Source organism: Synchiropus splendidus, chromosome 15 (assembly GCF_027744825.2).
Source record: "Synchiropus splendidus isolate RoL2022-P1 chromosome 15, RoL_Sspl_1.0, whole genome shotgun sequence".
NCBI classification, from domain to species: domain Eukaryota; kingdom Metazoa; phylum Chordata; class Actinopteri; order Syngnathiformes; family Callionymidae; genus Synchiropus; species Synchiropus splendidus.
The window spans coordinates 13,047,912-13,073,473 of record NC_071348.1 but is presented as its reverse complement, the minus strand read 5'-3'; the positions used below and the strand labels follow the sequence as shown (position 1 = coordinate 13,073,473).

The 25,562-nt window shown below is 41.2% G+C and overlaps 2 protein-coding genes across 9 annotated transcripts in view; one reads left to right on the top strand and one right to left on the bottom strand.

Annotated features, from left to right (window-relative positions):
• Positions 1 to 25: 25 nt before the first annotated feature.
• adam22 (ADAM metallopeptidase domain 22) overlaps positions 26 to 25,562 on the bottom strand; it is a 46,183-nt gene continuing 20,646 nt past the window's right edge. For 2 of the 8 annotated variants that reach the window (XM_053887014.1, XM_053887015.1), the window contains exons 5-31: positions 24,129 to 24,211; positions 21,168 to 21,231; positions 14,951 to 15,008; positions 14,759 to 14,835; positions 14,303 to 14,377; positions 13,820 to 13,891; positions 13,198 to 13,364; positions 13,042 to 13,126; positions 12,845 to 12,935; positions 12,701 to 12,752; positions 10,481 to 10,580; positions 10,333 to 10,404; positions 10,155 to 10,247; positions 9,652 to 9,732; positions 9,524 to 9,574; positions 9,383 to 9,446; positions 9,201 to 9,306; positions 9,004 to 9,123; positions 8,725 to 8,893; positions 8,535 to 8,646; positions 7,960 to 8,050; positions 7,830 to 7,883; positions 6,610 to 6,813; positions 5,460 to 5,560; positions 5,319 to 5,385; positions 2,290 to 2,413; positions 26 to 2,214 (exon numbers count right to left, since the gene is read on the bottom strand). In XM_053887014.1, coding sequence (XP_053742989.1) covers positions 2,194 to 2,214; positions 2,290 to 2,413; positions 5,319 to 5,385; positions 5,460 to 5,560; positions 6,610 to 6,813; positions 7,830 to 7,883; positions 7,960 to 8,050; positions 8,535 to 8,646; positions 8,725 to 8,893; positions 9,004 to 9,123; positions 9,201 to 9,306; positions 9,383 to 9,446; positions 9,524 to 9,574; positions 9,652 to 9,732; positions 10,155 to 10,247; positions 10,333 to 10,404; positions 10,481 to 10,580; positions 12,701 to 12,752; positions 12,845 to 12,935; positions 13,042 to 13,126; positions 13,198 to 13,364; positions 13,820 to 13,891; positions 14,303 to 14,377; positions 14,759 to 14,835; positions 14,951 to 15,008; positions 21,168 to 21,231; positions 24,129 to 24,211 — 2,454 coding nt within the window. In that variant the 3' untranslated portion in view covers positions 26 to 2,193. Of the gene's footprint in view, positions 2,215 to 2,289; positions 2,414 to 4,662; positions 4,753 to 5,314; positions 5,386 to 5,459; positions 5,561 to 6,609; positions 6,814 to 7,829; positions 7,884 to 7,959; positions 8,051 to 8,122; positions 8,647 to 8,724; positions 8,894 to 9,003; positions 9,124 to 9,200; positions 9,307 to 9,382; positions 9,447 to 9,523; positions 9,575 to 9,651; positions 9,733 to 10,154; positions 10,248 to 10,332; positions 10,405 to 10,480; positions 10,581 to 12,700; positions 12,753 to 12,844; positions 12,936 to 13,041; positions 13,127 to 13,197; positions 13,365 to 13,819; positions 13,892 to 14,302; positions 14,378 to 14,758; positions 14,836 to 14,950; positions 15,009 to 21,167; positions 21,232 to 24,128; positions 24,212 to 25,562 lie in introns of those variants that run through there. The other 6 variants (XM_053887021.1, XM_053887016.1, XM_053887017.1 and 3 more) reach the window with 6 other exon arrangements.
• cldn12 (claudin 12) lies at positions 15,402 to 18,444 on the top strand. Its single transcript, XM_053887022.1, has 3 exons — positions 15,402 to 15,545; positions 16,473 to 16,705; positions 16,779 to 18,444. Exons 2-3 carry the CDS (start codon positions 16,487 to 16,489, stop codon positions 17,637 to 17,639), a joined length of 1,080 nt encoding a protein of 359 aa, XP_053742997.1. The 5' UTR covers positions 15,402 to 15,545; positions 16,473 to 16,486; the 3' UTR covers positions 17,640 to 18,444.

Below are 25,562 nucleotides of genomic sequence, written 5' to 3'. Positions count from 1 at the left end.
TGTGATGAACTACCAGCCAGAAGTGTTGAAATTGAACGTTTATTTTATAGTAAATATATTACAATACAGAATAATGAGGACATTAAACTAAAAAGAGAGGCAGGGTGCGGTCTGTACAGCAAATAGGAAAATAAAAAAATTAAAAAAATCAGCAACAGCATATTTATATTGAACCAGGAGCATTTGGGGAGGTGTTGGGATCAGGTGGTTCAGACTGGGATTGTTCCAGAATCTGAATACATTCGAGTCTCCGTGCAGTCTGGACGTCCCGCTGCAGAACACAACTGTGATGGTGAAATGAAGACTTCGGGTCAGAGATCCACTAAAGGAGGAGGGAGGGGCTTGGTTCAGACGACCTCGTGGGAGAAGAGCACTCCCACAATCTGCCCTCGCCAAACTAGTCACAATAAAGCACTTATTTACTGTCAGACCTGTTGCTGTACACAAGTGAACTTCACAAAGACTTCTAATGGAAACAAAAGACATTCATCATCCGACGTGGAACTACAGTCTACAGCAGAGTTGAACTACACCTGCCTGTGAAACCAGATGTAAACAACAGACTAGTGAAATGAGGGGAATGTACATGGAATTGTTGGAATCGGACTGTTCACAATGCAAGTTGGATTTTTGCTCTATTCAAAGTATCATTTCTGCTGACAAATTCAAACACAATTTTAAAGCTGCGCTATTTAACAATGCAAGCATTAGCATCCCCAGCCACGTCTGAAGAAGGTGGTGTTAGCGTCCTGTGTTAGCAACTCAGCAGAGTATTTTAAAAATAAACATTGCGTAAAAATTAGCCTTGCAAATCAAAATATTTTTGAAGAAAATCCATAGCAGACAGACATTTTAATTCCTAAAGTTTTCATTCTGTAGCTGAAAGAATGAGCTCTCTTGCGTGTTGACCGCTACAGCGGTTAGCATGAAAAAAGTTGTGGTGAAGGTGACTTGGCATTATTGTTGAAAATCCAATAGCGTATGGTTCAAAATTACTGTTAAAGTTTGGTTGAAAATGCCGTTTAAAATACCATTTTTTTCGTAGTTACATTAAAGAATTAAAGTTCTACCATGGAGCTGATGCTAAGCTAATAATACTAGTGTTTTCAGCAGGGAAGTCCAGCATTCACCTTAGTGGCATCTCACTAGAGTCCAACATTTAAATGACTGTGAATGAAATAGCGCTACTGAAGCTGATCTTAGGATAGTTTTAGTACTTGTTGGAACCCCTTAAATCAACATGAATGATTGTTTTCAAATGACATGCTGGAGGCCCACACGTTCTCCAACGCTAACCGTCATGCCGTTGGTCTATTCAAGCTCAAACAACAAGCATTTACAGCATCGCGAGCAAGCCAGACATCGCCTTCAAAGTCTACCCAAAGTGCATTTTTCAATCGCTATTTCCTGCGGTAAAACTTTCTATCACAACAAAACAAGTCCAGGTCCATCCTATCTACGGGAAAAAGGCTGGCTCAAGCCAGAATGTCATTGAAAGTTTCAGCTGAATAACACGAATGGTACGCGGTTGGTCAACATTCTCGTGCCACATTCAACATCTTAAACTGAATGTGTGTCCCAGAGAAGATGAAAATGATCATATAAAAGACATTCTGCTGTGGATAGAGAGAAACAAAGTCACAGCCAAACAACTCTGTGTGTAGTTACTGTACATATGTACACACTCACTAACAAGCCCGAGGAAGAGGAGGAGGGTCTTCATCATGACTGGTGATGCATTCATGGTTCCTATAGTGGAGAGAGAAAAGGTCGCTGCCCTCACATGCTTTCCTTCTAGATCAGACTGCTGTTCTTCTTCTGACCAGCAGGGGAAGTTGCTGTTTAACTCATGCTTCAGTGTTTCTATAAATCCAGAGACAGACACTTGGGAAGCGAAGTGAGGATGATGGAGGAGTGGTGGAGGTTGATGCCTGAGCAGACGGGAACAGCACAGTCTGAGCTCCAGCTGGTCTGGACTGAACGTGGAGCTGTGTTCTCCTGAAGCTCCTCAGATCCATGGTGGTGGTCTGCTGACACAGACGAAGAGAAGCTTGGTCACTCCAGCCAGCTCTCTCTCCTGCGCTCTCTCTGTGTTGGTGTCCAGAGTCCATTTTGCTTCTTTATCGTGTGTGTTTATTTCATTCATAGAAAAGGAGAGAAGGGTAGTTCCATCGCGGCGTCACGAGCGAGCTCTTATATTGAAGTTTCCCACAGCTGAGAGGAAGCACAGGAGAGGACATGATGAGTGAGTCGGGGTTGTTGTTCTCCCACATATATGCATGTGCTCACCCTGGCGCTCTGCCTGTTGGCCTTCCTCTGGTCATCAGGGAGGGGGGGCATGGGGTACGGGTATCTCCTGCTGGACGCGATGGATCCAGTGGAGGAGGTGGGTGACTTGGCCGGAGACAGCGTCCTACAGAGAAAGGAAAAGTGAAACACTGCAGCTAGTTTTGAACTGGACGGGTCAATGTTGGCCAAAGACACAGACGTCAACACGGCTTCAGTCGTCGGTGAGTTTGGCCAACACCCTCAGCTGTCACGGTCTGGCTGCTCGTAGAAGCTGATCAATCTACAACCGACTGTTGCAGGTGGAGTCAGCTTGTAGGAGCAACTTCGATCACGGGTCCCAGCAGCAGCGAGGTTGTCCGAAACTCCCCTCTGAGTATTCAGCCAGTATTCAGGTGGAGTGATCTGGAAGAGCGGGAACGGGACTAGACCGGGCTGCAGCTGGGAGGCAACAGAACCACAATGACTGGTGTACAGCAGATGGTCCAGTCCACTGCTGCTGCTGTACAGTGACCTGAAAGATCCGGACGCATCAACAGAGTGAAGAGAGACAAAGTTAGGCTCCCAGAAGTCAGAGCTCTTCACAGGAACGCCCAGGCTCTTGCACTGGCCTTCTATACCACCTGAGCATCAGGTTATTCGGGTTGTCATTTTATGGTTTTAGCCAAGACTTTTATTAATTTCAGTTTTACTTGTAATTGTCCGTCATCTTTTATTGTTGATTACATGTAAAGCACTTTGTTGTCAAGTGCAGTGGAAATGTGCTATACAAATAAAGTTCTGTTTTTTTTGTGACAAGCGAAGGTTTTACAATGAGTTACACACAAATATTACCTAAAAATGTACTTATAAATAAATTAATAAATTTACTATATATATATATATATATAAAATCATTTTTGAGGATGTGAAGAAATATATATTGTTAAAAAATAAAAGTTTCCGAGCTGCATTTTATTTTTATATATTTTTTATTTATTTATTTATTTTTATTTATTTTTATTTATTTTATATTGTCGTACAATTAAAGCACACTAGAAAACATTTTCAAGTTTTAATAGCATAGTTTTAAAATGTATTTTCTACATCTGGTGTCCATCTAAGGGTGCTGAGTTTGATCCTCTCAAAAACAAAAAAGAATAACAGCAGGACTGTGGCAGCATTGTAGTCGTTGAGGGAGAAACGGTGAAGAAGAATTCATCGTATTACTATTTGTAGCATCGGTTGCATATATTTTATACGCAATTTTCCAATATAAATCAGTAAACATAAGGAAGAAGAAACATCTGCAGTAAGGTGTGTTTTACAAAAGCATAATCATTTTGTCATTTTATATAAATTATTATATTAAATATAAGTTGTGGCTGCAAAGAAAAAAGAAGGAAAAAGACAGGAAACGTTTGAAGTTTGGCTCAACAAATAGTAATGTACGCATGGCCATTTGGAATGGCTTTCAAAACATATTTAGATTGATTAAGATTTATAGCAACAATAACTATTATGGGATGTTGCACGAAAGTGGTGTTCGGTTAAATTGTAGAAGTAGTAACACATTTTAGCTTCTCTCCACGGGCTGCCAGTGACCTTTTAAAATGGATTTTAAAATTCTTCTGTTTGTTTTTAAAGCATTAAATGGTCTTCCCCTCCATGTCTAGCAGAGTTCATTTTTAAAACACTTCTTAAAATCCACTTTTACTCTTTGGGGTTTATACAACCACAGAGCTGATCTTACTAGTAATTTTATCTGCACAGTTTTCTGATGCCTTTCATGTCTTAATGCTATGTATTTATTTTTATTTTCAATGTTTTTATCCTGATTTTACAGTGTGCACAGCACTTCATAATTAAATATGGTATGGTATGGTATGAACACAGCAACTCTACTGTAACATGATACAGATTAAAATAGTAAACGCAGTAGTAGAAGCACATCTTTGGAATACTGGATTGTAATTACTAGCGCTAACACTTATGTGTGTAAATGACACTCAAAAAGAAGAGCCTATATTGAACCCAGAGGTCGACTCTCCACTCTGTTGATTCACCCCTGGACTGCAGCATCGAGCTGCTCCACACACACGAGGTCTATAGATCCACTGTCCAAAGAGACTTTGCATCAGAATCATCTATAGACCTTCAGCGAGACGACATGTGATGATGTCAGAGTGTTGCGCAGTGACATCACTTGAATGACGGGACAACGCTCGGCATGCGGCGAGGCGGAGGTGAAGTGTAGAGGACGAGAGAAAGAGGGAGATACAAGGCCAAACTAGAAGAGTTCCAGTAAAACACTTGGCTCAAAAGAAGTCTTCATAAGAAGAAAGAAAATGAAAGAACACGTGGTGTTACTTCAGGACAAGGTCTGCATTAATATACCTAAGGAACGGACGGTGAGTGTTTTTATTCACATCTTCGACCCATTTAGTTACATCAGAAAGCTCTGATTTGAGTCGAGGGGTTAAATACCTGTGGGAGGGGGCGACAGACAACACAAGGGCGGGGAGAAGGACAGAATGAGCAGAAATGACAAGGAGAGAAAGTCACGTGCGAGTGTCAGGAGACAGGAAATCGAGATTTTCTTGGAGACCACGGTGGGATGCAGCTGAATATAATGGGGATTAGTGAGCAGATGGTGGACACACCTGAGAGGCTTCGGGTGAAAACACAACCATGAAAGTCACAAACAGCATCGGCGCCGACATTAGATGCTACGTCACATGACATCAATCAGATGACCTCATGCTGGCAAAGGCGCCACAGACACATGACAACCAGGAAGGTTAGCATTGACAGTATAACAAGCTATTCAATATAATTCATGCATTGGGACTCAGTAGTGGCTCCAACATTAAAGTACTAGAAAAGACATTTATTTTTTGGTCTTTGTTATTTATTTATTGGTCTTTGATCTGAGCTGCTTCTGTAATTATGTAGTATTTCAGAACAAGCATTGTTTAGTGGCATTAATGCTTCCTGAAAACAAAACCTCACTTGTTTACATCTCGGCACGATGCTTCACCACGAGTACTTACTCTGTGGAGTTGGATCGAGCTCTGAACTTCTTCCCTTTCAGTTTTTTACGGTTGCCGCTCAGGTTTCCTGGAGAGAATCAGGTCACAGTCATTAAGAAAACACTTCATTGTGAGTTGGTTCGCTCAAGCCTGCGCACAGACCTTGCCACGAGTTGCTCCTGGGTCGTCCATTTTCGCAAATATCAGCGATGTGCTTGGCGTCTGGAATTCTTTCGCTCCACGAGTGGGACAAGCCGTTGGACCTGCACACGCATGGACATGGCTGTCACTAAACACTCTACCAGGCTCTTCATAAAAGTCACTCACAGATGAAGAGGAGGAAAGTAGATGAGCTGATGAAGACTGCATGTACTGTTGTGCTGATTCAGCATATCTTATTATTGCTTTATTGAAACAAGCCACTTGTGTTGCCTGTAAGGAGAGTGGGAGGGTGATCTCTCTCTTGTTTAGACACTTTCAATTTAGAGTGTGTAACAAGCAGATTTATTACAGGAGAAAAATTGTGTGCATATTGATTATGAGCCACAACACTTCCTTCATTAATAAGTGAAAAGCCTCAGCACCAAGACAAACTACTGTCAGTGGAGGAGAGAACACTAGAGCTTATTTGAACCCAGCGGAAGATGGCTTTGTAGCATGAGCGAGTGCACCGCACTGGTCTCCTCACACAAGCCCTCCGAATGTTGAACTTCTCTTTGTGGAGGTTAGAAGATAGTTTTAATGAATGTTGGTGAGACGGCTGGGAGTGTTTCAATATAGTCTGCGTTTTATTTTTGTACATATAATTAATTGAAGTATATTTTGTTCTGCATTTGATAGTCATTTATTCAATAAGAATTTATTCTATTTATTCTATATCCACTGCTTTTATTTGTGTTGTAAATAGTGACGTTGGCTTTGATTCATGATTTAGTGTTTCCAAAGTTTTGTTTATTTAATATCATTTCTATTTCTTAAAACCACATAAGCGTTTATAACTATCTTCCTATTTCTCTTCAGTGTCCATTCAATTTGCTTTGAGGATTTCCAGTTGAAAAGGGCTCATAAATAATGCTTGATCGATTCTCTGAACTAAAAAACCAACTCTGCAGAGTCTGTAGATGTTTGTGGATCAGCTCAACTTCAGGAAATGTGGGTGGCGTGATGCTCAGCTCAGATGAGGTGACTGACCTGTGATCAGCAGCAGGCATCACTGGTGCTGTTCATGGACTTCATGGACACACTCATACACACACGGAGAGAACGACATGCACACTTGGCAGCAAAGGCATGAATCATGATGATGACACACCTGAAGCCAAAGACTGAAATTTTCTGAGTAATGGATGGGATGGATGGAGTGAAGGACGGATCAGTGCAAATCTGCAGGTGGGACAGACAGGCTGACCTCTTCTTGGAGCTGCAGCCAGAGTTTGTGCTCACGCCAGGAGGCATGTCGCTGTAGAAGGAGTCTGCATCACTGGGCTTGGTGACATAATCACCTGGAGGCATTTGCCTGTCGCAGCACACAAAATGGAACTTTTATTTGATGGATACACAACCGGATGTGATTCAACCATACGCATTTAAATGTCTTGCAGGCCACATGAAATGACTTGGCAAGCCAAACTTGGTCCCTGGGCCTTTGGTTTCACACATGCACTACTGCATCTCCACTCTTGATAAGGAACTTCTCATGATCCCTGATCAGTCAGTGGGGCTGAATTGACCACCAAAAATAGGGTCACTGCCTACAAGCAAATGTTCAATAATGGTAAATGCAGTGTTAAATAAATACTGTAATTTCCAGACTATAAGCTGCTACATTTTCTCACGGTCTAAATCCTGTGGCTTATACAATGATGCCACTAATATAAATGAATTTTTACAGGCTAAAGATCCCAATGTTGCCAAAATATCAAGCCTTGTCACTTCAAACCGATGAGGCATGTATTTTCACGCAGGCAAAAGTTCAGAACATTGTGAATTCAAGAGTCAGTCCCCATACTGGACCACGTTTTTCCAACTAGTTTAGAAGTAATCCTCGTGCATTTTTAAGCCGGCGGCACCAAGAGGACCCTTGAGCTCGACGTGGGCCTACATCAACGTTGAGCTCCACCCTGTTCTCCAGGCTGCAGCCAGGGCCACCACTGACCTTTCAATGGCGCAGACAGCTTACAGACCAGTGTGGCTTATGTATGAACAACATCTATTTTCCGCCTTAAACTTAGTGGGTGCAGCTAATATTACAGTGCGTACTGTAGTCTACTGTACATACAGTAAATAGTATTTCCTTTGCATTAATATTGATGCTGAATATCTAGTTGGAATAACTGTGACAAAAGCGACCAAACTTATTCATGCAGCTACAGTTAAGGATCTCTGAGAATCCTTCACTAGTCTGTGATTTTGTTTAACCTTGTACATTGTAGATTCAAAAAATAAAAATGCACAACATGCCACTTTGTTAGTTCCTCGATCAGAGCTGACTTTGTACTTGTTAATTCAAGTGAATAAAAAACGACAACGAACCGACAGAATCTTCGATGAACTTCAGATTCAACGTAGCACTTTTGCTTGTAGCTCCTGTGAAGAGAAACATTAGCTCACTGACTGAAGATGAGAGATGAACACATACAGCAGGTCGCAGTGAGACACTCACTTGTAGCACCAGGCTGTGACAGCCAAGATTAAGGCCAGGAAAAGGATGGAGCCCACAATAGCACTGATGATGATGTTGGTGCTGGTGATACCTGAGGCATAACAAGAGGACCTGAGTGTTAGTTGGGAGCCTTCCACAGTGGAGAAAACAGGGATGCACAAACCACAAAAGCACGTGAGAAGTCACAAGCATGGAGCACTTTAGCAAGGGAGGTGTAACAGGAGCACAAGGGAGACTCAAACTATTGTTGGTCAGCATTACCAATCTCCAGCAGTTCTCTGAGATGAGTGGAGGGTGGGGTGAGAAACGTGGAAAAACACATCCAAGAAAGGCAGTTACAATGAAAAGGAACTCAAATCTGACCTCAAGTCACTCCGTCAAAGACATCAGCCTGTCAGCAAAGAGTGGGTGCGACACAATAAATGACAAACTAAAAATACTTTTCATAATCAGTGGCATCCAACAGGAAAACAAAACAATAATCGGCGTATTATGGTTGTGAAGAGTGATGAGATGTGTATGATGATGTTTGCAGACAGAATTCGGACTCCAGAGTTGGGTGACGAGGGTTTTACCAGACACTGAAGCAGTGGGTCCAACAACAAGGAAGCCGAGGGGAGACGTTGAGTTACAGTCCTCGCCCATCCAGCCAAGGTAGCACACACACTGGAGCTCATTGCTGCAGACCTGCAGTGTGAACGGTTCAGATTACTGCTTACAGAAGGAGGCGTCATCAAAATGCTTCAGACTTGAGATCATTGATACCCCATGTCCAGAGCAGATGATCTGGTTAGTGGTGCCAGGGCAGGTGCTGTAGTTGAACTGTTCCACTGGAAGACATTTGTGGTCTAAACAGATCCGGTCTGTGCCACAGGCCGTGCCGTCCTCCACGTAGCCCAAATCAGTGTCGCCATCGATCAGCACATGAGCGCCACTGAAGGGAGAACAGTCATGTTTGAATGGAGCCTCTGAAGTTCAGGCCACCTTTTCATAGCACAGCACTGGGTTTTCAGATTCAATCCCGGGAAAGGAGGAAGCACTGACCTGCAATCCAGTGAGGCACTGTGCCAGCCCAATGAGAAGGAGGTCATCCCTCCCTGGAGGACTCCGAGGCGAGGCGCCGGTGAAATGTTGGAGCACAGCAGGTAGCCACAGTGAACATCCCTGCAACAGAGAGGTGCGAATGAAGACCCCAAATGGAGAAGAAATCACCAGCACTGGGTCGCAGAGGAGGAGCTTACTGTTTGTTACACTGGATCCAAGTGTCTCCTTCCTTTCCGCAGTTTCCCTTCTCTGTTCCCTCGATGTTCAACTTCTCATAGCAGAACTTGTCCGCTGCTGTTGCCTCTGAAGACACATTAGCAAAGATCTCAATATTAGCAATGGATAGTGATATAAGAAGTATTTAAACTTAGACACTTACTTTCACCCCATAAGTACTTGCACTGCCTGTCTTTAGTTTTGCAGTGGCCATTGAAGCAGCGACCCTGCAGAGAGAAAGGAAAATTGAGGAAAACCCACCAGTTAAAAAACAAAAATGATGCAAAATAGTTTGGACTCCCACCTGGTCCTTCTCACATGTATAACCATCCATTTTGTGAACGTTCGGTGGACACTGGAAGGTAGGAATAAAACACTGAAGATGGTGCAGAGGAGATGCATGATTTTACACGTGTCCATGGAAGTTATTACCTGGCTCGAGATGCCGGTGCAGTTTTCGGGGATATCACAGTCATTGACTGCCTCTCGGCACACAACACCTGCAAACTCCATCTGTAGCAGCGAAGGAATACAGATGTAGAGAGGGCCATGACGGAAAAAAAAAATCATGTTTTTCAAGAGAAAAAAATAAGCTCATATAATAATAAAATACCAAAACGTGTCATCAGGTAATTCTGAAATATAATATATGAAACACTATAATCATAGAAATGCAATAGTTGAAAAAAACCGTGAAGTATTCAAATAATATGATCTATTCAGCATATAAACATATTTAACATTAATGTACAACATTTGATACAAACATCAACCATCTAAACAGTCGAATACGCAGCTCGATCTTGCAAACAACTTTGTAGTATTCTTCCTTTCATTGTGTCATGGAGTGAAAACAAACATTGGACTGGACTTGAGACTATCTCGGCGTTTGCCGTGTTTGACATTGACTTTTAACCCCTAAGCTAAGTGTGTACCTGGCAGTTGTTGCAGCACAGTCCATCACTGCATTTGGATCCCTGAGTCAGCGTACACTTCTTGCAGCAGTTGTCTCCCTCTCTGGCACACTCCTGCAGAGGATGTATATTAACAGCTGAGCCACTGATCAGTCAAGATAACATGGAAGTTTCTCGCTCGACAAATGATGTCACTCACGGCAGGACTTCCACAGTCACACTCTTCTCCGAGTTCTACGAAGCCATTACCACAATCCGGAGGGTCCAACAGCTGGAGGTAACACAACAGAGTATGTTAAATGATGAGTTATATCTTCGATCCAAATGTGTTGTTTTCAGCGGCGTACAGTGAGAGGCTTGTTGAACAGGCAGGCTCCTCCTCCAGCGTTCAGGAAGTTATGATACTCCTCCACGTTACAGACGGAGAACCTCTTGGGCAGGTAGAAGCTATTCAACACAAGCCCAGTTTGTCATGTTGTTACTATGGTTACAACAGTGGCATCAACAGACAGATACAGACAGATTGGGCTTCTCCCTGGCGACACAGAATAAGCTGAATTACTTTTTCCAACATCATTATTTGACCTTTCATGTTCGGTACTCACAGTTCAGAGCGGATCCAGATAAACACCTGTTGTAAACATGTAGCCACCAATACTGAGACGCTTATGTGACGGGGCATGGAGGTGAAGAAACTAACCTTTACAGATGGTTACTCTACGGCCAAAAGTTAAGGACCGGGTGACAAAGATTGGAAAGACCAGCTCATAGTATACATTATTTCTGCATTATTTCCTGTAGTATATTAACCAATAATACACATCAAATGTTCTTAATTTCCTTTTTATGATGTTATTTAAAAAAAAAGGGTTCTGAATTACATTGAGATGATGACCTTTGTGGTGACCCAAGGTCATGGCCTTTATTGGTTTGATGTTAAGGAGGTTGACATGTTGACGTGACAAAAGTACTATAAAAGTCCAAACAGCTCATCCATTACTTTTTTTCTATTACTTGGGTTCAATTTTTTTTGTTACTGTGAGAAGATATTTTCTCAAGCGGTCCTAAACTCTTGGCCAAAGGTCATTTGAAATACATGTGCTATTGCATAATCTGCTGACTGCAATCGCATGGCATATGTACTTTATTGATGCCAATGAATAACATCATGTTCGAATTAATACTGAATGTTATGCTAACAAACTGAAGAGCAGCACAGCAAGGGATGCAATATCAATGAGTCATGTGACAGATGAAATTTACTACAAGTCACAAGGAGATGACAATATAAATCCTACAATATATGCCTGAATGCATTGTTTTTAGAAAACTCTTCATCCATGTAATGGTTTCGGTGACGCTTCTCCTTCGGATCCACTGTTGTTGTGGATGACCGTACTGAGGGTTAAATATCTGGTGGATAAATGACTAATAGTTTGGATTATAAGAGAATGTGTCCTTCAATATAATAATAAAAATGAAAAGAAAGCTTGATCCAGTGTTGCCATATCACTGCCAAGCTATGCTGGATTCTGTAATGACCTTCCAGGCAATTACATAAAAACACATCCTGTAATACATATGTAATAAACTCAGACATGCAGGTGTACACATCAAAACAAGAGTCTGTCAATGGACATGGTTTGAGGTTGCACATTGATCACATGTGTCTGAAATGACTCAGTTTAGGCTGTATTAGAAATCCAGGCTCCAATGACCTCGGATGGATTTCAGAGCGTTTCTAACGGAAACTAAATCCAGCAGGATCTGGACGAGAAGTTAGTGGCTCCAGTGACATGGAAAAATGTGAACTATTTTTGCCCCAGATGGGAATGGCATTGCAGACTGTATCAATAGGTTACACTGGAATGAGAGGACGTGATGAAAGATCCAGAAGAGAAACAGAGTCACTTGTGGATGGGAATAAAATTAATAGAAGAAATCTTGATAGGAGTTGATCGACTAGTGACCAAACATAAGAGATAAGGAGACCTTCACGTGTTCAGTAAAAAAATGTGAAAAAATACAGCCAGTGCATTTCAAAAAGGACCCCTGACTGTATTTGTTCAACCATTGGAATTAAAGCAGAGGCTGCAGAGCCGTCGGATGAAATGGGAAAGGTTGTGATGACTGACAACCCTTCGTCCGAGGAAGCCAGCCGGTTGTGAACCTCACAAGCAACGGTCTGTCAAGCGTCTGCTCACCTTCTGTCCCATTTGGGATCGCGGACACAAGTATTTTAAGGGAGGGGAACGAATGAACACACATCACTTAAACTCACAAGGACAATGACATGACACGCAGGAACGCTCGACTGTTCAGACAACTTTTAAAAAAGACACAAATCCCGCATTTCAAAGAGCAGCACACAAATTCAACCTATAGAGAGAAAACCGCATCAAAAAAAAAAATAAGACCAAGGTTGACGCCTACTGGTGGATTCTAAAACTACAACAACATTGCGTTCAAGTGGAGTAGGAAATCTATTTCGTGCCGAGTTACTACGCACTTTTTGACATGAATCAACACGAATTGAACAATAAGCAGAAAATCTCAATTGAACTTACCCAATGTCATCCATAATGCAGCCTAACCAACGGTCCTCACAGTGACACTCCCCTGAACAAAGATGAAAAAAAAAAATTTTTTTGAGTATATTTGAGTGTTTATTTAAGGAAGGACAAAGATGAGTTACAAGTTGAGAAGCATACCGCTCAGGAATCGTCTCCTGTCTGTGAATACGCCAATGTTTTGACCCAGAGACTGAGCCAGGGTGATTGCCATCTCATCAGTTTTCCCATACTGTTGAGATCAAACGGACAATGTTGCACAATATTTAATCATTTATTCTTAAATGTCTAAGTTGTAGATGCTATTTTAACACATAGTATAATAGCTGAAGGCCCACCTCATTCACTCCACCTCCTTTAGTCAGTGAGCAGACTCCTCCCATGTATGAAGCTCCTCCCCAGCGGCTATGGAAACGATTCCCTCTGATAAAAAGACAAATAACAGTTTTATTTAAGTATTTGGTTTCTTGGTGCTCTTAAAGCGGGACACGTACGAAAAAAGGTGCACTGAATCGAAATGCTGCCTGATGAAATCTTTCCGGTACTTCATGAACTCCTTCAGTGTCACCATGGGGTCGTCGTCGATGTTGAACTTGTTGTCAGCTGACCAGGTTTCCATAGCAACCAGCACAATACGGGTGTTAAGCTGTTCCCTGAAAATCTGGGGAATGAACATCCATTTTCTTTAATCGATAACAGCAGAAAGTTACTGATGACACTCAAAGAAGGATGAAATGATTTTCCCCCATCAGAAAAATACCAAAAGAGTCAGGTTAGATTTGCGTCCTTGAAACAGTGGCAGAGCATTGCATACGAATCAATGAGTACATCGAGCTGCATCGGCACCATACGATCATATTGGAAAGGCATGACCTTCTCAAGCTATAGCAGGTGATCATCTTACAGACATGACCCCATCACAGGTTAGGTTTCAGCCATAGTGTATACAAATGTGATACAAATAAATCACGCCGCAATAAGGAGGATGCAACAGCTTGTTTAACAGGTCATGAAAACGGGACCAGAATTTAAACGTAGTTAAGTGATGAGCAAGTCAAACTTAATGTTTCAGAGTGCAAGTGGTGAGGTTACAGAGAAGATCAATAGAATGCTTACCATGTCAGCCATATTGACCACTGACTTCGCATAGTTATTTGTGTGTCCAACAGAAAGACGATGCTTCTTGTACTGGAAAGTGAGCAGAGGTGAGAGTGATTCTACTGTTTGCTGACGTTACATATTTGTGAATTGTGGCGCATAAAATATAATACTACACTAATATGGCAAACAGATTCAGTCACAATAATTTCATATTGAGTGATGGTCTGCAGCAGAACACATGTCGATGAGTTACTTTTACACTGAGCTAGTGTAAAACAGGAAACAATCTTAATGTTTATCTCACTTATTTACTTATTACCCTTATATGCACAGAGAAATTTATATTAATGCAATGTCTTCATGTTGGCTCTTTCACTGAGCTGAGGCACTGTAAGTCGAATTAAGTAAAGAAACAAGAAAGTGAAGTTTGTTGACCTTAAACGTTTAAAGAGAACATCTCCATTTGCAGTCACTCAACAGTGACTGTCTTGAACTTACCATTAAATGATCATTGATCACCATCAGCTCAATGTATTTGGTTTCATTTTCCACACCTCTTGATGCATGAGGAATCTAAAAGAGATATAAAAGAAAATTGACCCAAGAAGACAAGAGCCAAAAGAAAAATGTACATGCAGGGATCAAGATCTGGCGAAGGCCTGAGGGCTAGAATACAGACAGCTTAGAGTCAGGAATAACAAGAGACAGACTGAGATCGAAAGCAGCCCTGTCTCAGGTAAATATTTTATGACCAGCAGAAGATGAAGAATAGTGTAGAGGAAAGAAATGCTTCTCTGTCTTCACGTTTGATTTAACACATGGTTGAGAGTGGAATCAGCACAACGGGTGAACATAAATAACTGTCTCAGTCTGACATACCTGTACATTGTCATGAGGTCAGCAGCAACAATTTTGCATGCACCTGCTCATAATGATGACACAGCGTGGGCGTACCTGTCTCTTTCTCCTTTTGTGAACAACTTTTGATCCAGGAAATGGAGGGCTGGGAAAGGGTGGTTCTGGCAGATCCCCTGGAATGTATTAGTGCAGCATTGTTTGTCAAATAAATAACAAATGAAGACAAAATCTATTGTGGCTAGCACAACCTTGATGTACTGTACAGTGGGCCTGTTGTATTCCACTTACCTAAAAGATCATGGAGCCCCTCTTGTCCTCCAGATTTATATATCATGTGAACATTGCCCTGAAGACAAAAACTCGTATTATTTACTGTAAATAGTAACATTGTTTCATGTTTAAAACTGTACTGACACACTGTACTGTATTGTATGATTTATTTTTAATGGAAATGATGAAAATATGATTAGAATAAATTATTTAAACTACTATTTAAAATGCACAATAACTTATATGATGATATTAAAGAAATATTTGCAACAAATCGACAACGTTGTAAGCTTTTTTAGCTCTCCACAACAATGCAAACAAACCATGAATTACTTCAACAACCAATAAAGGAGACATGAGGATAGTTTAAACATTCCAGTCGTTCTTTTTGACGGTAGAATGTAAAAGAAAAAAATGACTGTGCCGTATCAAGTACCTGCGAGACAGCGCAGTGGGCACAACACACACACCACATACTAGCAACATCCTGCCTCGCCGCCTGTTTACAGTCAGTCAACGACGCAACTGTGTCATTTTCACAGCTGGTGTGTGAAGAAGAATTGGATAAAATGTGGAGAACATCTTCATAATCTTGATTCACCATCCTAACAAGGTAATTCCACCGTGTTCCCGGGTGTTTGACGCTTTGTTTGAGAGTCTTTTCAATCGTGCTCGTCGACTATCAACAGGTTGCAGTAATGCTAACTTAGCAACCGGCTACAAATAGTTTTTAAAACTCACAATACTAAAGGGTATTAAACAGAAATACATAGTGGTTCTGTATTTTTCATTGAATGTGACTTCCCTGCTCTATGACGCCACTCGCATTTAGCAAAAGCTGTACGATTCACTTCGTTCGTTCTTACGATATTATTCCGGTTTAATATATATTAGCAATATTCAGGAGATTTTAAGGATACTATCTCGCGTTTAAAGAGAATACCGATCCATAGTGATAGATTTAAGGTTGCAGTACGCGTGTTATATTTTTTGTTTCTCTGAAGTGTTCGATCAATGTCGTGTTATTAATGTCAGGCCTCGGCATGAAATATGACGACGGTCTGATCAAGATGAAGTTCACGCTCTGCAACCTCTGGGATCAGTATTTATAGAATCTAAATATATTAAAGACAAGAATAATTCCCAACTGATTCTACTGGATTGGCAGCAGCTTTAAAGAATATCAGCCAAACTGCCTGCGGAGTTCAAAATATCTGTATAGTCAATGGTTATTGTTTATCAGACATGCTCAGTCGCTGTCACTTACTGCCACTCAGTCTATTTCAATTGCGTATTGTTCGAGGCCTTCATCTATTTCATTCAGCTTAGGCGTCCACAGTCCTTGCCACTTTGTTAATGAAACAACAGCATTGTCTCACTGAGACTGCAGCAGTTATTGGGTCAAGTGCACTGTAGTGAATTGAAATACATGGAGGTCAGTCAAAGTGAGGTCTGTCTGTGGCACAGTTTCTATATTGGGAATTGGAGCATGTTGTGTGAAATGGTTAACTATTTTTGTGTCTTGTTTCTTTCATACCAGGAGCCTTAACTACAATGTCGTGTCGGGACATTCACGCCACCAACGCCTTTTCCTTCATCATTGCCTTGCTGTGTGTGGGAGGCCTCGCTGTAGCAGCAGTGATTCCACAGTGGCGCGTAACACGGCTGATCACTTTCAACCGAAATGCCAAAAATGTTAGTGTGTATGATGGATTGTGGGCCAAATGTGTCAAGCAAGACGGATATTCCGGGTGTTACTTTTACGATTCAGAGGTAATACTAAGCATTTTGCCATCGAATGTTCTAAGATTTACTGTTACATATAAACCATTTGTTTCTCTTTCAGTGGTACTCCAAGGTTGACCAGCTCGATCTCAGGCTGCTGCAGTTTTGCCTGCCCAGTGGAATGATATTTGGTACCCTGGCGCTGCTTCTATCCATGGCAGGCATGTGTAAAACTTGCTGCTGCTCTGACAAACCGGAACCAGACATTAAAACCACCAGGTTTTTAGTAAACAGTGCCGGCTGCCACCTGGTGGCTGGGATGTTCTTGTTTCTGGGTGGAGCTATTCCCATGGCGCCCTCTGTGTGGTTCCTGTACCGCACCAAGGAGTTGAACATCAGATACGACAACCTTTTCTCTGACGGCTTTGCAGTGTACGTGTCAATAGGGTGCTCGGGTGGACTGATGTTAGCGGCCCTGCTGATGTTCATGTGGTACTGTATGTGTAAGAAACTGCCTTCCCCGTTCTGGTTGCCGTTACCCTCCATGTCAAACTCGCTCTCCACACAACCTCTTACTGCCAATGGCTTCCCTCCTTCTCCAGTTTATGGTCCACAGGCCTTCCCACCACAGACCTATCCTCCCACCGTGATTGATGCCCAGCAGTATGTGTCTTCACAGGGGCATGCCCAAAGTGTGGCTGTCGCTGCGCCACAACAGGTCTACATCTCTCAGATCTCTGCTCCTGATGGGTATGGGTCTGAAGTTGGGGGGACCCAGGCCTATGGCTATGCTCCCTCTCAAAGCTACGCACCCTCACAGACCTACACACACTCGCAAAGCTACGCGCCCTCACAGAGCTACGCGCCCTCTCAAAGTTACGCTCCCTCGCAGGGGTATGCGTCCAGCCATGTGGGACATCGCTACTCAACTCGCTCACGAATGTCTGCCATAGAAATTGATATCCCAGTTCTGACTCAGTGACAGCCAAGAAGACGTTGTTAAACTCAAACTCCTCACTCTTATAACACTATAATAGCCTTTATGATTAAACTTTAATTCCATGATAGGGAACATGGCAAGTAGTCTAAATGAAGGATTTTATGTTCAGTGTCCAACCTTGAAGTCTGTGCACTGTTAATTCTTGTATGTTTCCTGCCAAAATGACAGCAACACTCTTAACCAGCAAGCCTTTTTTTTAAGTTACTAGTGCGTTTGTAACACTACAAAATGCTGTTGACATGCTACAAACCGTGCCAAACCACAGCAAAGTCACAAAAGAATCTATGTTTGTCATTAGTTTTTGAGCAATCCCTTGCTAACGGGTCGATTATTTTAAATAGAGAAACACTGAGTCATTGGAGAATAGATTAAATCTGTTTAGTTGCTAATATTGTGTCACTGCCTGTGAAGAACCGATGTTCATCATTAATAATTCACTTTTTATGTGAAGACTGTGCCAATTCATTTAACCTTTTTTTGAGGTTTGTTAACAATCATAACATTTTTGTTGATAGTTTTAATGTTGCATGTTCGGCACGTTATAAAGGTTACAATTTTTGCTGTTGCATTTGTTAAATGTGATAAAGGGATTGGTGTTTTGTGACTTGTGATCAGGTTCACCATATGGCTGGGATTATTCTTAAACTTCTAATACAGCAGGATCACGCTGATGTTAATGTGATGCCACTAACAACACTGTTTAACATGCACTGATGCTTTTTTTTTTGTTTAATCTTGTCATTTAGTTGGCTGTATCAAAGTCAATAAAAATGTTTTTTATTCTGTTTCTAATCATTTCTTATTTGCCATCCTTCATTGAAACATTGTGCTGAAGATCCAGCTTTATCTTTATCCTCAGCATTTTTTTGGCACGGTGCACTCACGAAATTAAAACTCAAAATAAAATGTGTTCATCATTTTCATGAGACAAGTCATGCTGGAGAAATCATCAGTTTTTGTTCAGTAAAAAAGATGACTATACATTGTATTTGTATCAGATTAACACAAAATCATTAATTGAATCTTAAAATTCTGACTGCTGAAGGAATGTCTGACGATAGTGACCAAAACAAGAAAGAGATTTAAATGACTGTTTCGTAGAACCTTGCCAGCTGGTGCTTTGTCTCATTTTTAAGACATAACTGAACTTCAAAACATCCATCAGCAAAAGACATCAACGGAAGTAGCACAGCTTTGATTTTAACAAAGATGGGAATTCATAAGAAATTCACAGATAGGATGAGACGTATTATTCAGGACACAAAGTTGACCATCACAGCGCTTTTTTTTTTTTTTTTTTTTCCAAAAACAGCATCTTTCTTCCCAAGACCATCAAGTCAGCCAGTATTTTTTTAAACACAGCATATAGCCTCAGCAGGGTGGCTGCAGCGACGGAGATTAAGGGCCTAAACACAGATGGCTTTCATATGTTGTATCACAAAGAGACGGGGCGGAGCCTGCGTTGCCAGGGGAGACGACACCACAGACAGAGACTCATGAATACAGGAGATGGAGGGGTCACAAGCTTTTTATTTCCCTTTCCTCTGCATGTGTAAATTAACCATTTACATTGACCACTAACTTGGACAACCTGGTTTTATTCCTCTGAGCACCGCACTTGTTTTCCGCTTGAAAAGGAAAAATCTCCACCTTACAACCTCCCCTCACCCACAACTCAACAACCCCCATGATCACACTCCACTACATTTGAACTCCTCACCCCCTCATTCTTATGTCTTGTGTTCTACAGCTTTTGTTCAGGTCAGAAAGGCAACCCCACAGTAATTGTACACTTGAAGATAACTGGTAAAAATACATAGATTTAATAATGTAGATAAAGGCAATAGGTGCATTTTATTTTGATAGGTAATCTAAACTAAAGACCTTTCATTCATTCGTTCATTCATATTGAACCCGAAGACAGCAGTGTCTTCGCAGTCATTCCTATTTACACAGTGAATCGGCTGATACTAGTCAGGAAGATCAGCTCAAATCAGCTTTGTCAATTCCCAGGCAAATGTCATATTGATTATAGACTTACTGCTTGCTTTTGGGCGACTAACAAGAATCTGACGGACATCGATTTCTGACATGCTTTCCCTCAGTCCACACCTGCTCCACCTCATCCGTCCACCACCAGCACTGCTGAAGCCAACCTCCACTCAGGCAGTGGAATTATCTCCATGCACAATGAGCGTCCTCACCATGTTTTCTGAAATTCACAGCAACCGCTGTAGTTTGAAAGGGACGTCTTACACCTCATGTCCACGTCTGAGATACAGAACACTGTGTTCTCACTAGCTTCCAGCTGTTTCACAATGTTCTCTTTGTTCTCATTTCACCAAGACTTCAGGAGAAAATCTTAAAATTCACTTTCGTCTGTAAATGATTACTGTAGTCTAACCCAACGTTTCCCCTTCAGTCGGATGGGGCAGATGGATTTACCATATGGCCCCAAGAAGACACACTGACTAGCAAAGACACACTCCCACCCCTGCTATGATTTCTATTTTGAACTGTGAATTTCATCATAAGAAGAGCCAGAGAAGAGTAGCTGACACATCTGTTCGCTCAGAATTTGTAAAGCACTGTGTTTTGGAGACAAATAGAGCCGGGGGGAGTTTATGTTGCAAGACAACGCTCTTCTAGAAGGCAGTCTAGACAGGGCAGACCTTTTTCCATTGAGGGCAGACATCCAGAACCAAGAGATGACAACCTGTCGGATATCTCTCATGTTTTTCATTTTCTCTGATAAGCACTGTTGTATGCTTCCTATATAGCCAAACACAAAAGGAAAACCGCAACGTAATGAAGAAAAATATGGCTTGTACTTCTCACATCTGAATGATATTAAAAATTGATCTTTCATGTTGATTCTTTTAAACAAGTGACACGTTAAATGACCTTTTGACAGAAATATTACTATGACATAATACTGATATAGATATTGGAATTCCAGTATATTCCAAAATATATTTGCTGGCTGAACGCAGTTTCACACGCTAAGAAGTTTGCACCACCAATACCCACCACAAACACACAAGGTCTTGAATGAGAATGAAAGTCGCCGCCATCAGTGATCCAGCCTCATTCCATCCCTGCCTCATTAGAACCGCAGCAACACACACTTACGCTGGACATTTTAATTAGAGAGGAATCACACACACACACACACACTCGGTATCTTGTCCTCTCACTGTCGCGGTGTCTTCCATCTCAGAACTTTCCAGCAGAATGGCTGTCATTGTCACGATATAATTGGCCGAAACCTTTGTCTGGATCCCTCAGTCCTAAGACCTGTGTGCTGCACTCAGTGTTCCTCAGCAGCGAGGGTGTGTGTGATCTGTCGTGTGATCCTCTCCAGACAATAACGGACCTCGCACCAGTCTCATAATTCGGCTTTCTGACTCATTATTCGAATGACATAACCCTCTGCAGGTGTTAACACCTGATACTCAGAAGGGCTGAGAGGCTGTACAACTACTTGGGGGGATTTGATGGGGTACTTACATTGCTGCTTCCTGCTCCTCCAGGTTCAATCATGTAGGTGTGATTGCCATCGAAAAACATCCCACTGTGCGAGAGCAGAGGGCGAACAATCAAACACTGGAGCACAAAAACACACCGAGGCTTTTTCTTGCAGAGATGACGGACAATATTGAAAAAAAGGCAGATAGACAGCTTTATAATTTGACATTGTATGCATCGTGTTACCTAAAATAACTATGCAAGTTTAACAAATCCTGCTATGAGTTGAACAATAATGACAAGAAAGGCACTGGGACAGTGCATACCTCTGCCAATCACAGCATACAATTTAATGACTTCATAAATAATGTGCAAGCTCACGATAAAATACATTAAAAGAAGAATTCAATGAATAATTTTCACGACCAGTCCTTGTTTTTTTCCAACTTGTGCACCTGCCCCGCAAAATATCTGAGCATGTGCCATCACAGCATGTAACCAGTCAGAGTACAAGTAACAACGGAGAAAAACGGAGCCACCGTTGTCAACGTGTTTTGTTGCTTTTGTCTTGGACGCAACTGAGCAATATGATTATTTTGCAAACATCAATACCTAGTCATGCATCGCCACTTTTTCAGATTCTTGTCTGTACGTAATATAATACGGCTATTTTTTTCATGGACTTTCACTTGTGCTGCTTGTGCTGGCTTGTCTTGATGGTTCAGCACAATTCAATGACTATGTTCCAATCCCTGTGACGGCTTCATGTTGGTTCAGCCACTGTCATGTGTTCAGCGCCCTTCAGCAGGTGGAACACACAGTATCTTGTGAGCCGATTGACTCATAAATGTTGCATCTATTAGCGTTGTATCTCAATAAAGAGGGGCAGCCTTGTTCGGTTCTCATCCCTGGGTGATGACTGCGCCAGAGTATCTTAGAGATGCTGAGACTCTTCAACACATAAATGGAAGGGAGAGCGAGGGGAGGGTTTTAAATATACAGGCACTTATTTGTTTTGCAAAACATGTACCTGTCAAATTAATAAGGTTGATATAGCAACAAATAAAAAGACAACCAGTTCTAACAAGCATAAAACAACACTTTCACTCAGCTGAAATGACTGAATGAAGTGCATTCTGACAAAAAAGGACCAACCTTTCAAAGAAGTAAGTGAAAATGGCAAAAGCACACCCACACATTAAATGCTCTTAGCAGACCAGTGGCTGCATTAAAACATCCGTTTAACGGCAACGTTTCCCCTTTCTTAAAAAAAAAAAAGCTTGTTGAAGGTCTCGCTGACATTTTGAGAGCGTGCATGTGTGTGTCCGCTCACGTGTCCACACCAGCCTGACAGAACATCATCCGTTAATTAACTTTATCTGAAGCTTTTAGCAGATTGGACAGGTCGGACTGTAAAGTCAGACGGGTGGAGCAGCCAGTCTGTCATTCAAATATAAAGAACTTTTTCTGTCCTTATCTGGCCTCCAGTGTCCGCTGTTCAGGTAGAGGTGCAGGTCTGGTCAAAATAGAGTACTACAAGAAGCAGGGCCGCCACGACAGGTATTTAAAGAGAAAAATGTGACACACTATTGTGACCAAATACACAATTTTATTTGTTAAAGTGTAACGTCATAATATTAGTCGTTGTTAAGGAAGAAATACGACCATGAAAATCCACCTTTCTCTGGAGAAAGCTTCAAGTGAAAGCAACAAGAGATGCTATGCAGTTTCCTAAAAATGTCCACTCCACTTCATCAATATTAGAATGTCCTTATTTTCTTCACAGCATTTTCAATAGTTTACTCTTTGACTTTTCCAAGCAGAGAGGTTTTAGTCTATCCAGTACGCCAAGGAGGTGAGCGTCCTCAAAGTAGAGTCCTTGAAGCATGTCTATCATACACGTCAATATTTATCAAGAACCCTTACTGTTATGGCTGATCTGTGTGAGTGTTCTCATCATCTTATCGACCGGAAAATATTAAAACAGGCAGGATGGAGAAAGCATATACCCACAGATGAATGAATGAAGCTAAAAGCTTTTTTTTTTTTTTTTTTTTGCATCTTGTGTCCTTGTTCGCGTTGAGAAGCCGAAGTCTACGACAGCGGAAGTTATTACTGTAAATACCTGAGTCAGCATATGGGAATCATAAAAGCATAAATTGAAACCACCATGCTTTCTGGTCTTCACTCTCAACATTTGCTACAACCAGACTGGACTGGAATGATCATAGAACACGCCATCGGACTAAATTTAAACATATTTTTTTTATTTTAATTATTCTATTTTTATTGATGGAAATGTAATCAGAAAATGTATGTATAAACTCTCAAACTAAAAAAGATTAAGGTACTTAAGATGGCGATAGACAGCCTACAAAAACTGCCTACCCAAGTAGAGCCAGTGAAGAGCCATTGTTCACCACGTCGAGTGAAGCTTTAAAATGAAAAGTCTACTGTGGATTACAACTCTCCATAGAGCGATCTTTCTTTTTAAAGCACTCATCTCTCAAGGTCCAAGTACACTCATGATCACTTCATGCCATGAATATAAATGTATATTAGACTGATAAGAGCAGAAGTGAACTGAACTGACTTCTAGAGTTCTTTAGAATTATTCAGGATGTATACGTTATGTATTCATAACCGTCATGAAAACCGTGTTTCCTGATGTTAAATAATATCTACAATACAACAAATAATATCTTGATACCCTAAAGGCTACTGGTTTCATCCCCCTTTGGTGTAGTTATGCTAACATGGTAATTTACTAAAGCTAATAATGCAACGTTTTTCTTAGTAAATTTTTAATGATGATGAAGAAACAATAATCATAATTATATTAGATCAGACAGTCGTAAGTGTCAAGTGTCGTAAGAGTTCATAAAGATCAACAATTCATCTGAAAATTAAATAAAAAACCTAATGAAAGAAAACATTCTTGTATTTCATATTTATTACGAATAAAAAAAGGCCAACTTCACCAAAGACAAATGGTGCACTTACTGGAGTCCATGGCATGTTGAGAGAGCCACGAAGGAGTGAGGGATGTCTCGGACTTTCCCCTGATAGTAGCAGTGCTCCCCTCCCTGTGATCACATCAGGAAACACAGTTTAAGCCCAAACTCGTGGCTTTCACATTCAAACGCAGAGACAGTGGTGGTCAAGCAGAAAATCTAAATGTTCAGACAAGAGTCTCATATTAACAGAAACTGCACCAAAGCGCCTGTGTTTTTCTTTTCCTGGAAGTCGCCCTGCTGAAAAGCGGTGCCTGCGTCACTGAGAGCTACACAGGTGTGCATCTGAAAGTCTAACCACGCATTTATTTTCTATAGTTCGAACGCGGTCTAAGTGTCTAAGTGCTCAGCAGGCCCTCTCTTCCTGCTCCTTTGCTCGCCGCCTAACAGCCATTAGGCAGGAAACAGGACTCCCAGAGGAAAAGCAGCTTTTATCAGAGGATCAATTTTGGCTCCTCTCTGATGATGTGCACCAAAATGTCCTACTTCCAGCGCTTTACAAGACCTACTCCGTCTAAAGCTATCATATATTAGCGCTCCAGTGGCGGCTCGCCTGGAGATCAGACATTCAAGGCTTGAAATACTTTCCTCTGACAGCCACATGAATGGCTGCTGCATTTGAATAAAAAGCCCTGACTCATGCAGTCTGGGGTAAAAGAAAACGAATAAATAAGACCTCACCTCACTCATTTGTTTAAAACATTTCCAGACCATTCATAGTTTGTTTAATTGTTTATATCCATTACATTCATTTGAACACAGACTCACTGCAGAGTTTTGTAAGTAGATCCTCTTGAACCCTTTATGAGTGAGTTCCGGCAAATACATTTTTCTTTTTAATATTTAACTAAGTAGCTCATATATAAGTAGAAGAGAAGTGAGCTTTAAAACTTGCAGAATGCAACACGAAAACCCACCAAAAATATATATATATTTCAGTGCAAGAATGTTTTGGGGGAAACCTTTCGGGAGATTTACATACAGGAAAGAAAAAAAACAGCCAAAGAATTTTCATCCTAAATGATTTATGAAGATCATAAGTCACAGTTTAAAAAATGTAATGCACTAAAATCAATGTATAGCATTCTAGAGAATTACTGACACATCCAAAAAATGTATCACAACAGGAATTTAAGCTTGAAAATCCTAAAATGAAATGTTTGCTGCCGTTGGAGACGGAAGCAAATTAAACTGAGGGTGTCCATGTTATTTGTAGAGACAAAAGTGTCCATCAAGATGTGTAGGAGTGACATGTGATGTCATTACACAAGTTATTACTGATGTTAAGGTGCAGAATAGTACATGGGAAAAGCTTAATTAATAACAAACTGGTCTTAAAAAATGAAAAAAGATAAGCGCAGGCAGTAATTGAACAAATCCGGGTGAGGGAGTGAGTGGAAGCTATTTATTAAAGGTGAAGTGC

Coding starts and splice junctions, on each gene's coding strand:
- cldn12 (XM_053887022.1), top strand. CDS start 16,487: ATGTCGTGTCGGGACATTCACGCCACCAACGCCTTTTCCTTCATCATT. Junction 16,706..16,778: donor GTTACTTTTACGATTCAGAG/GTAATACTAAGC, acceptor TTTCTCTTTCAG/TGGTACTCCAAGGTTGACCA.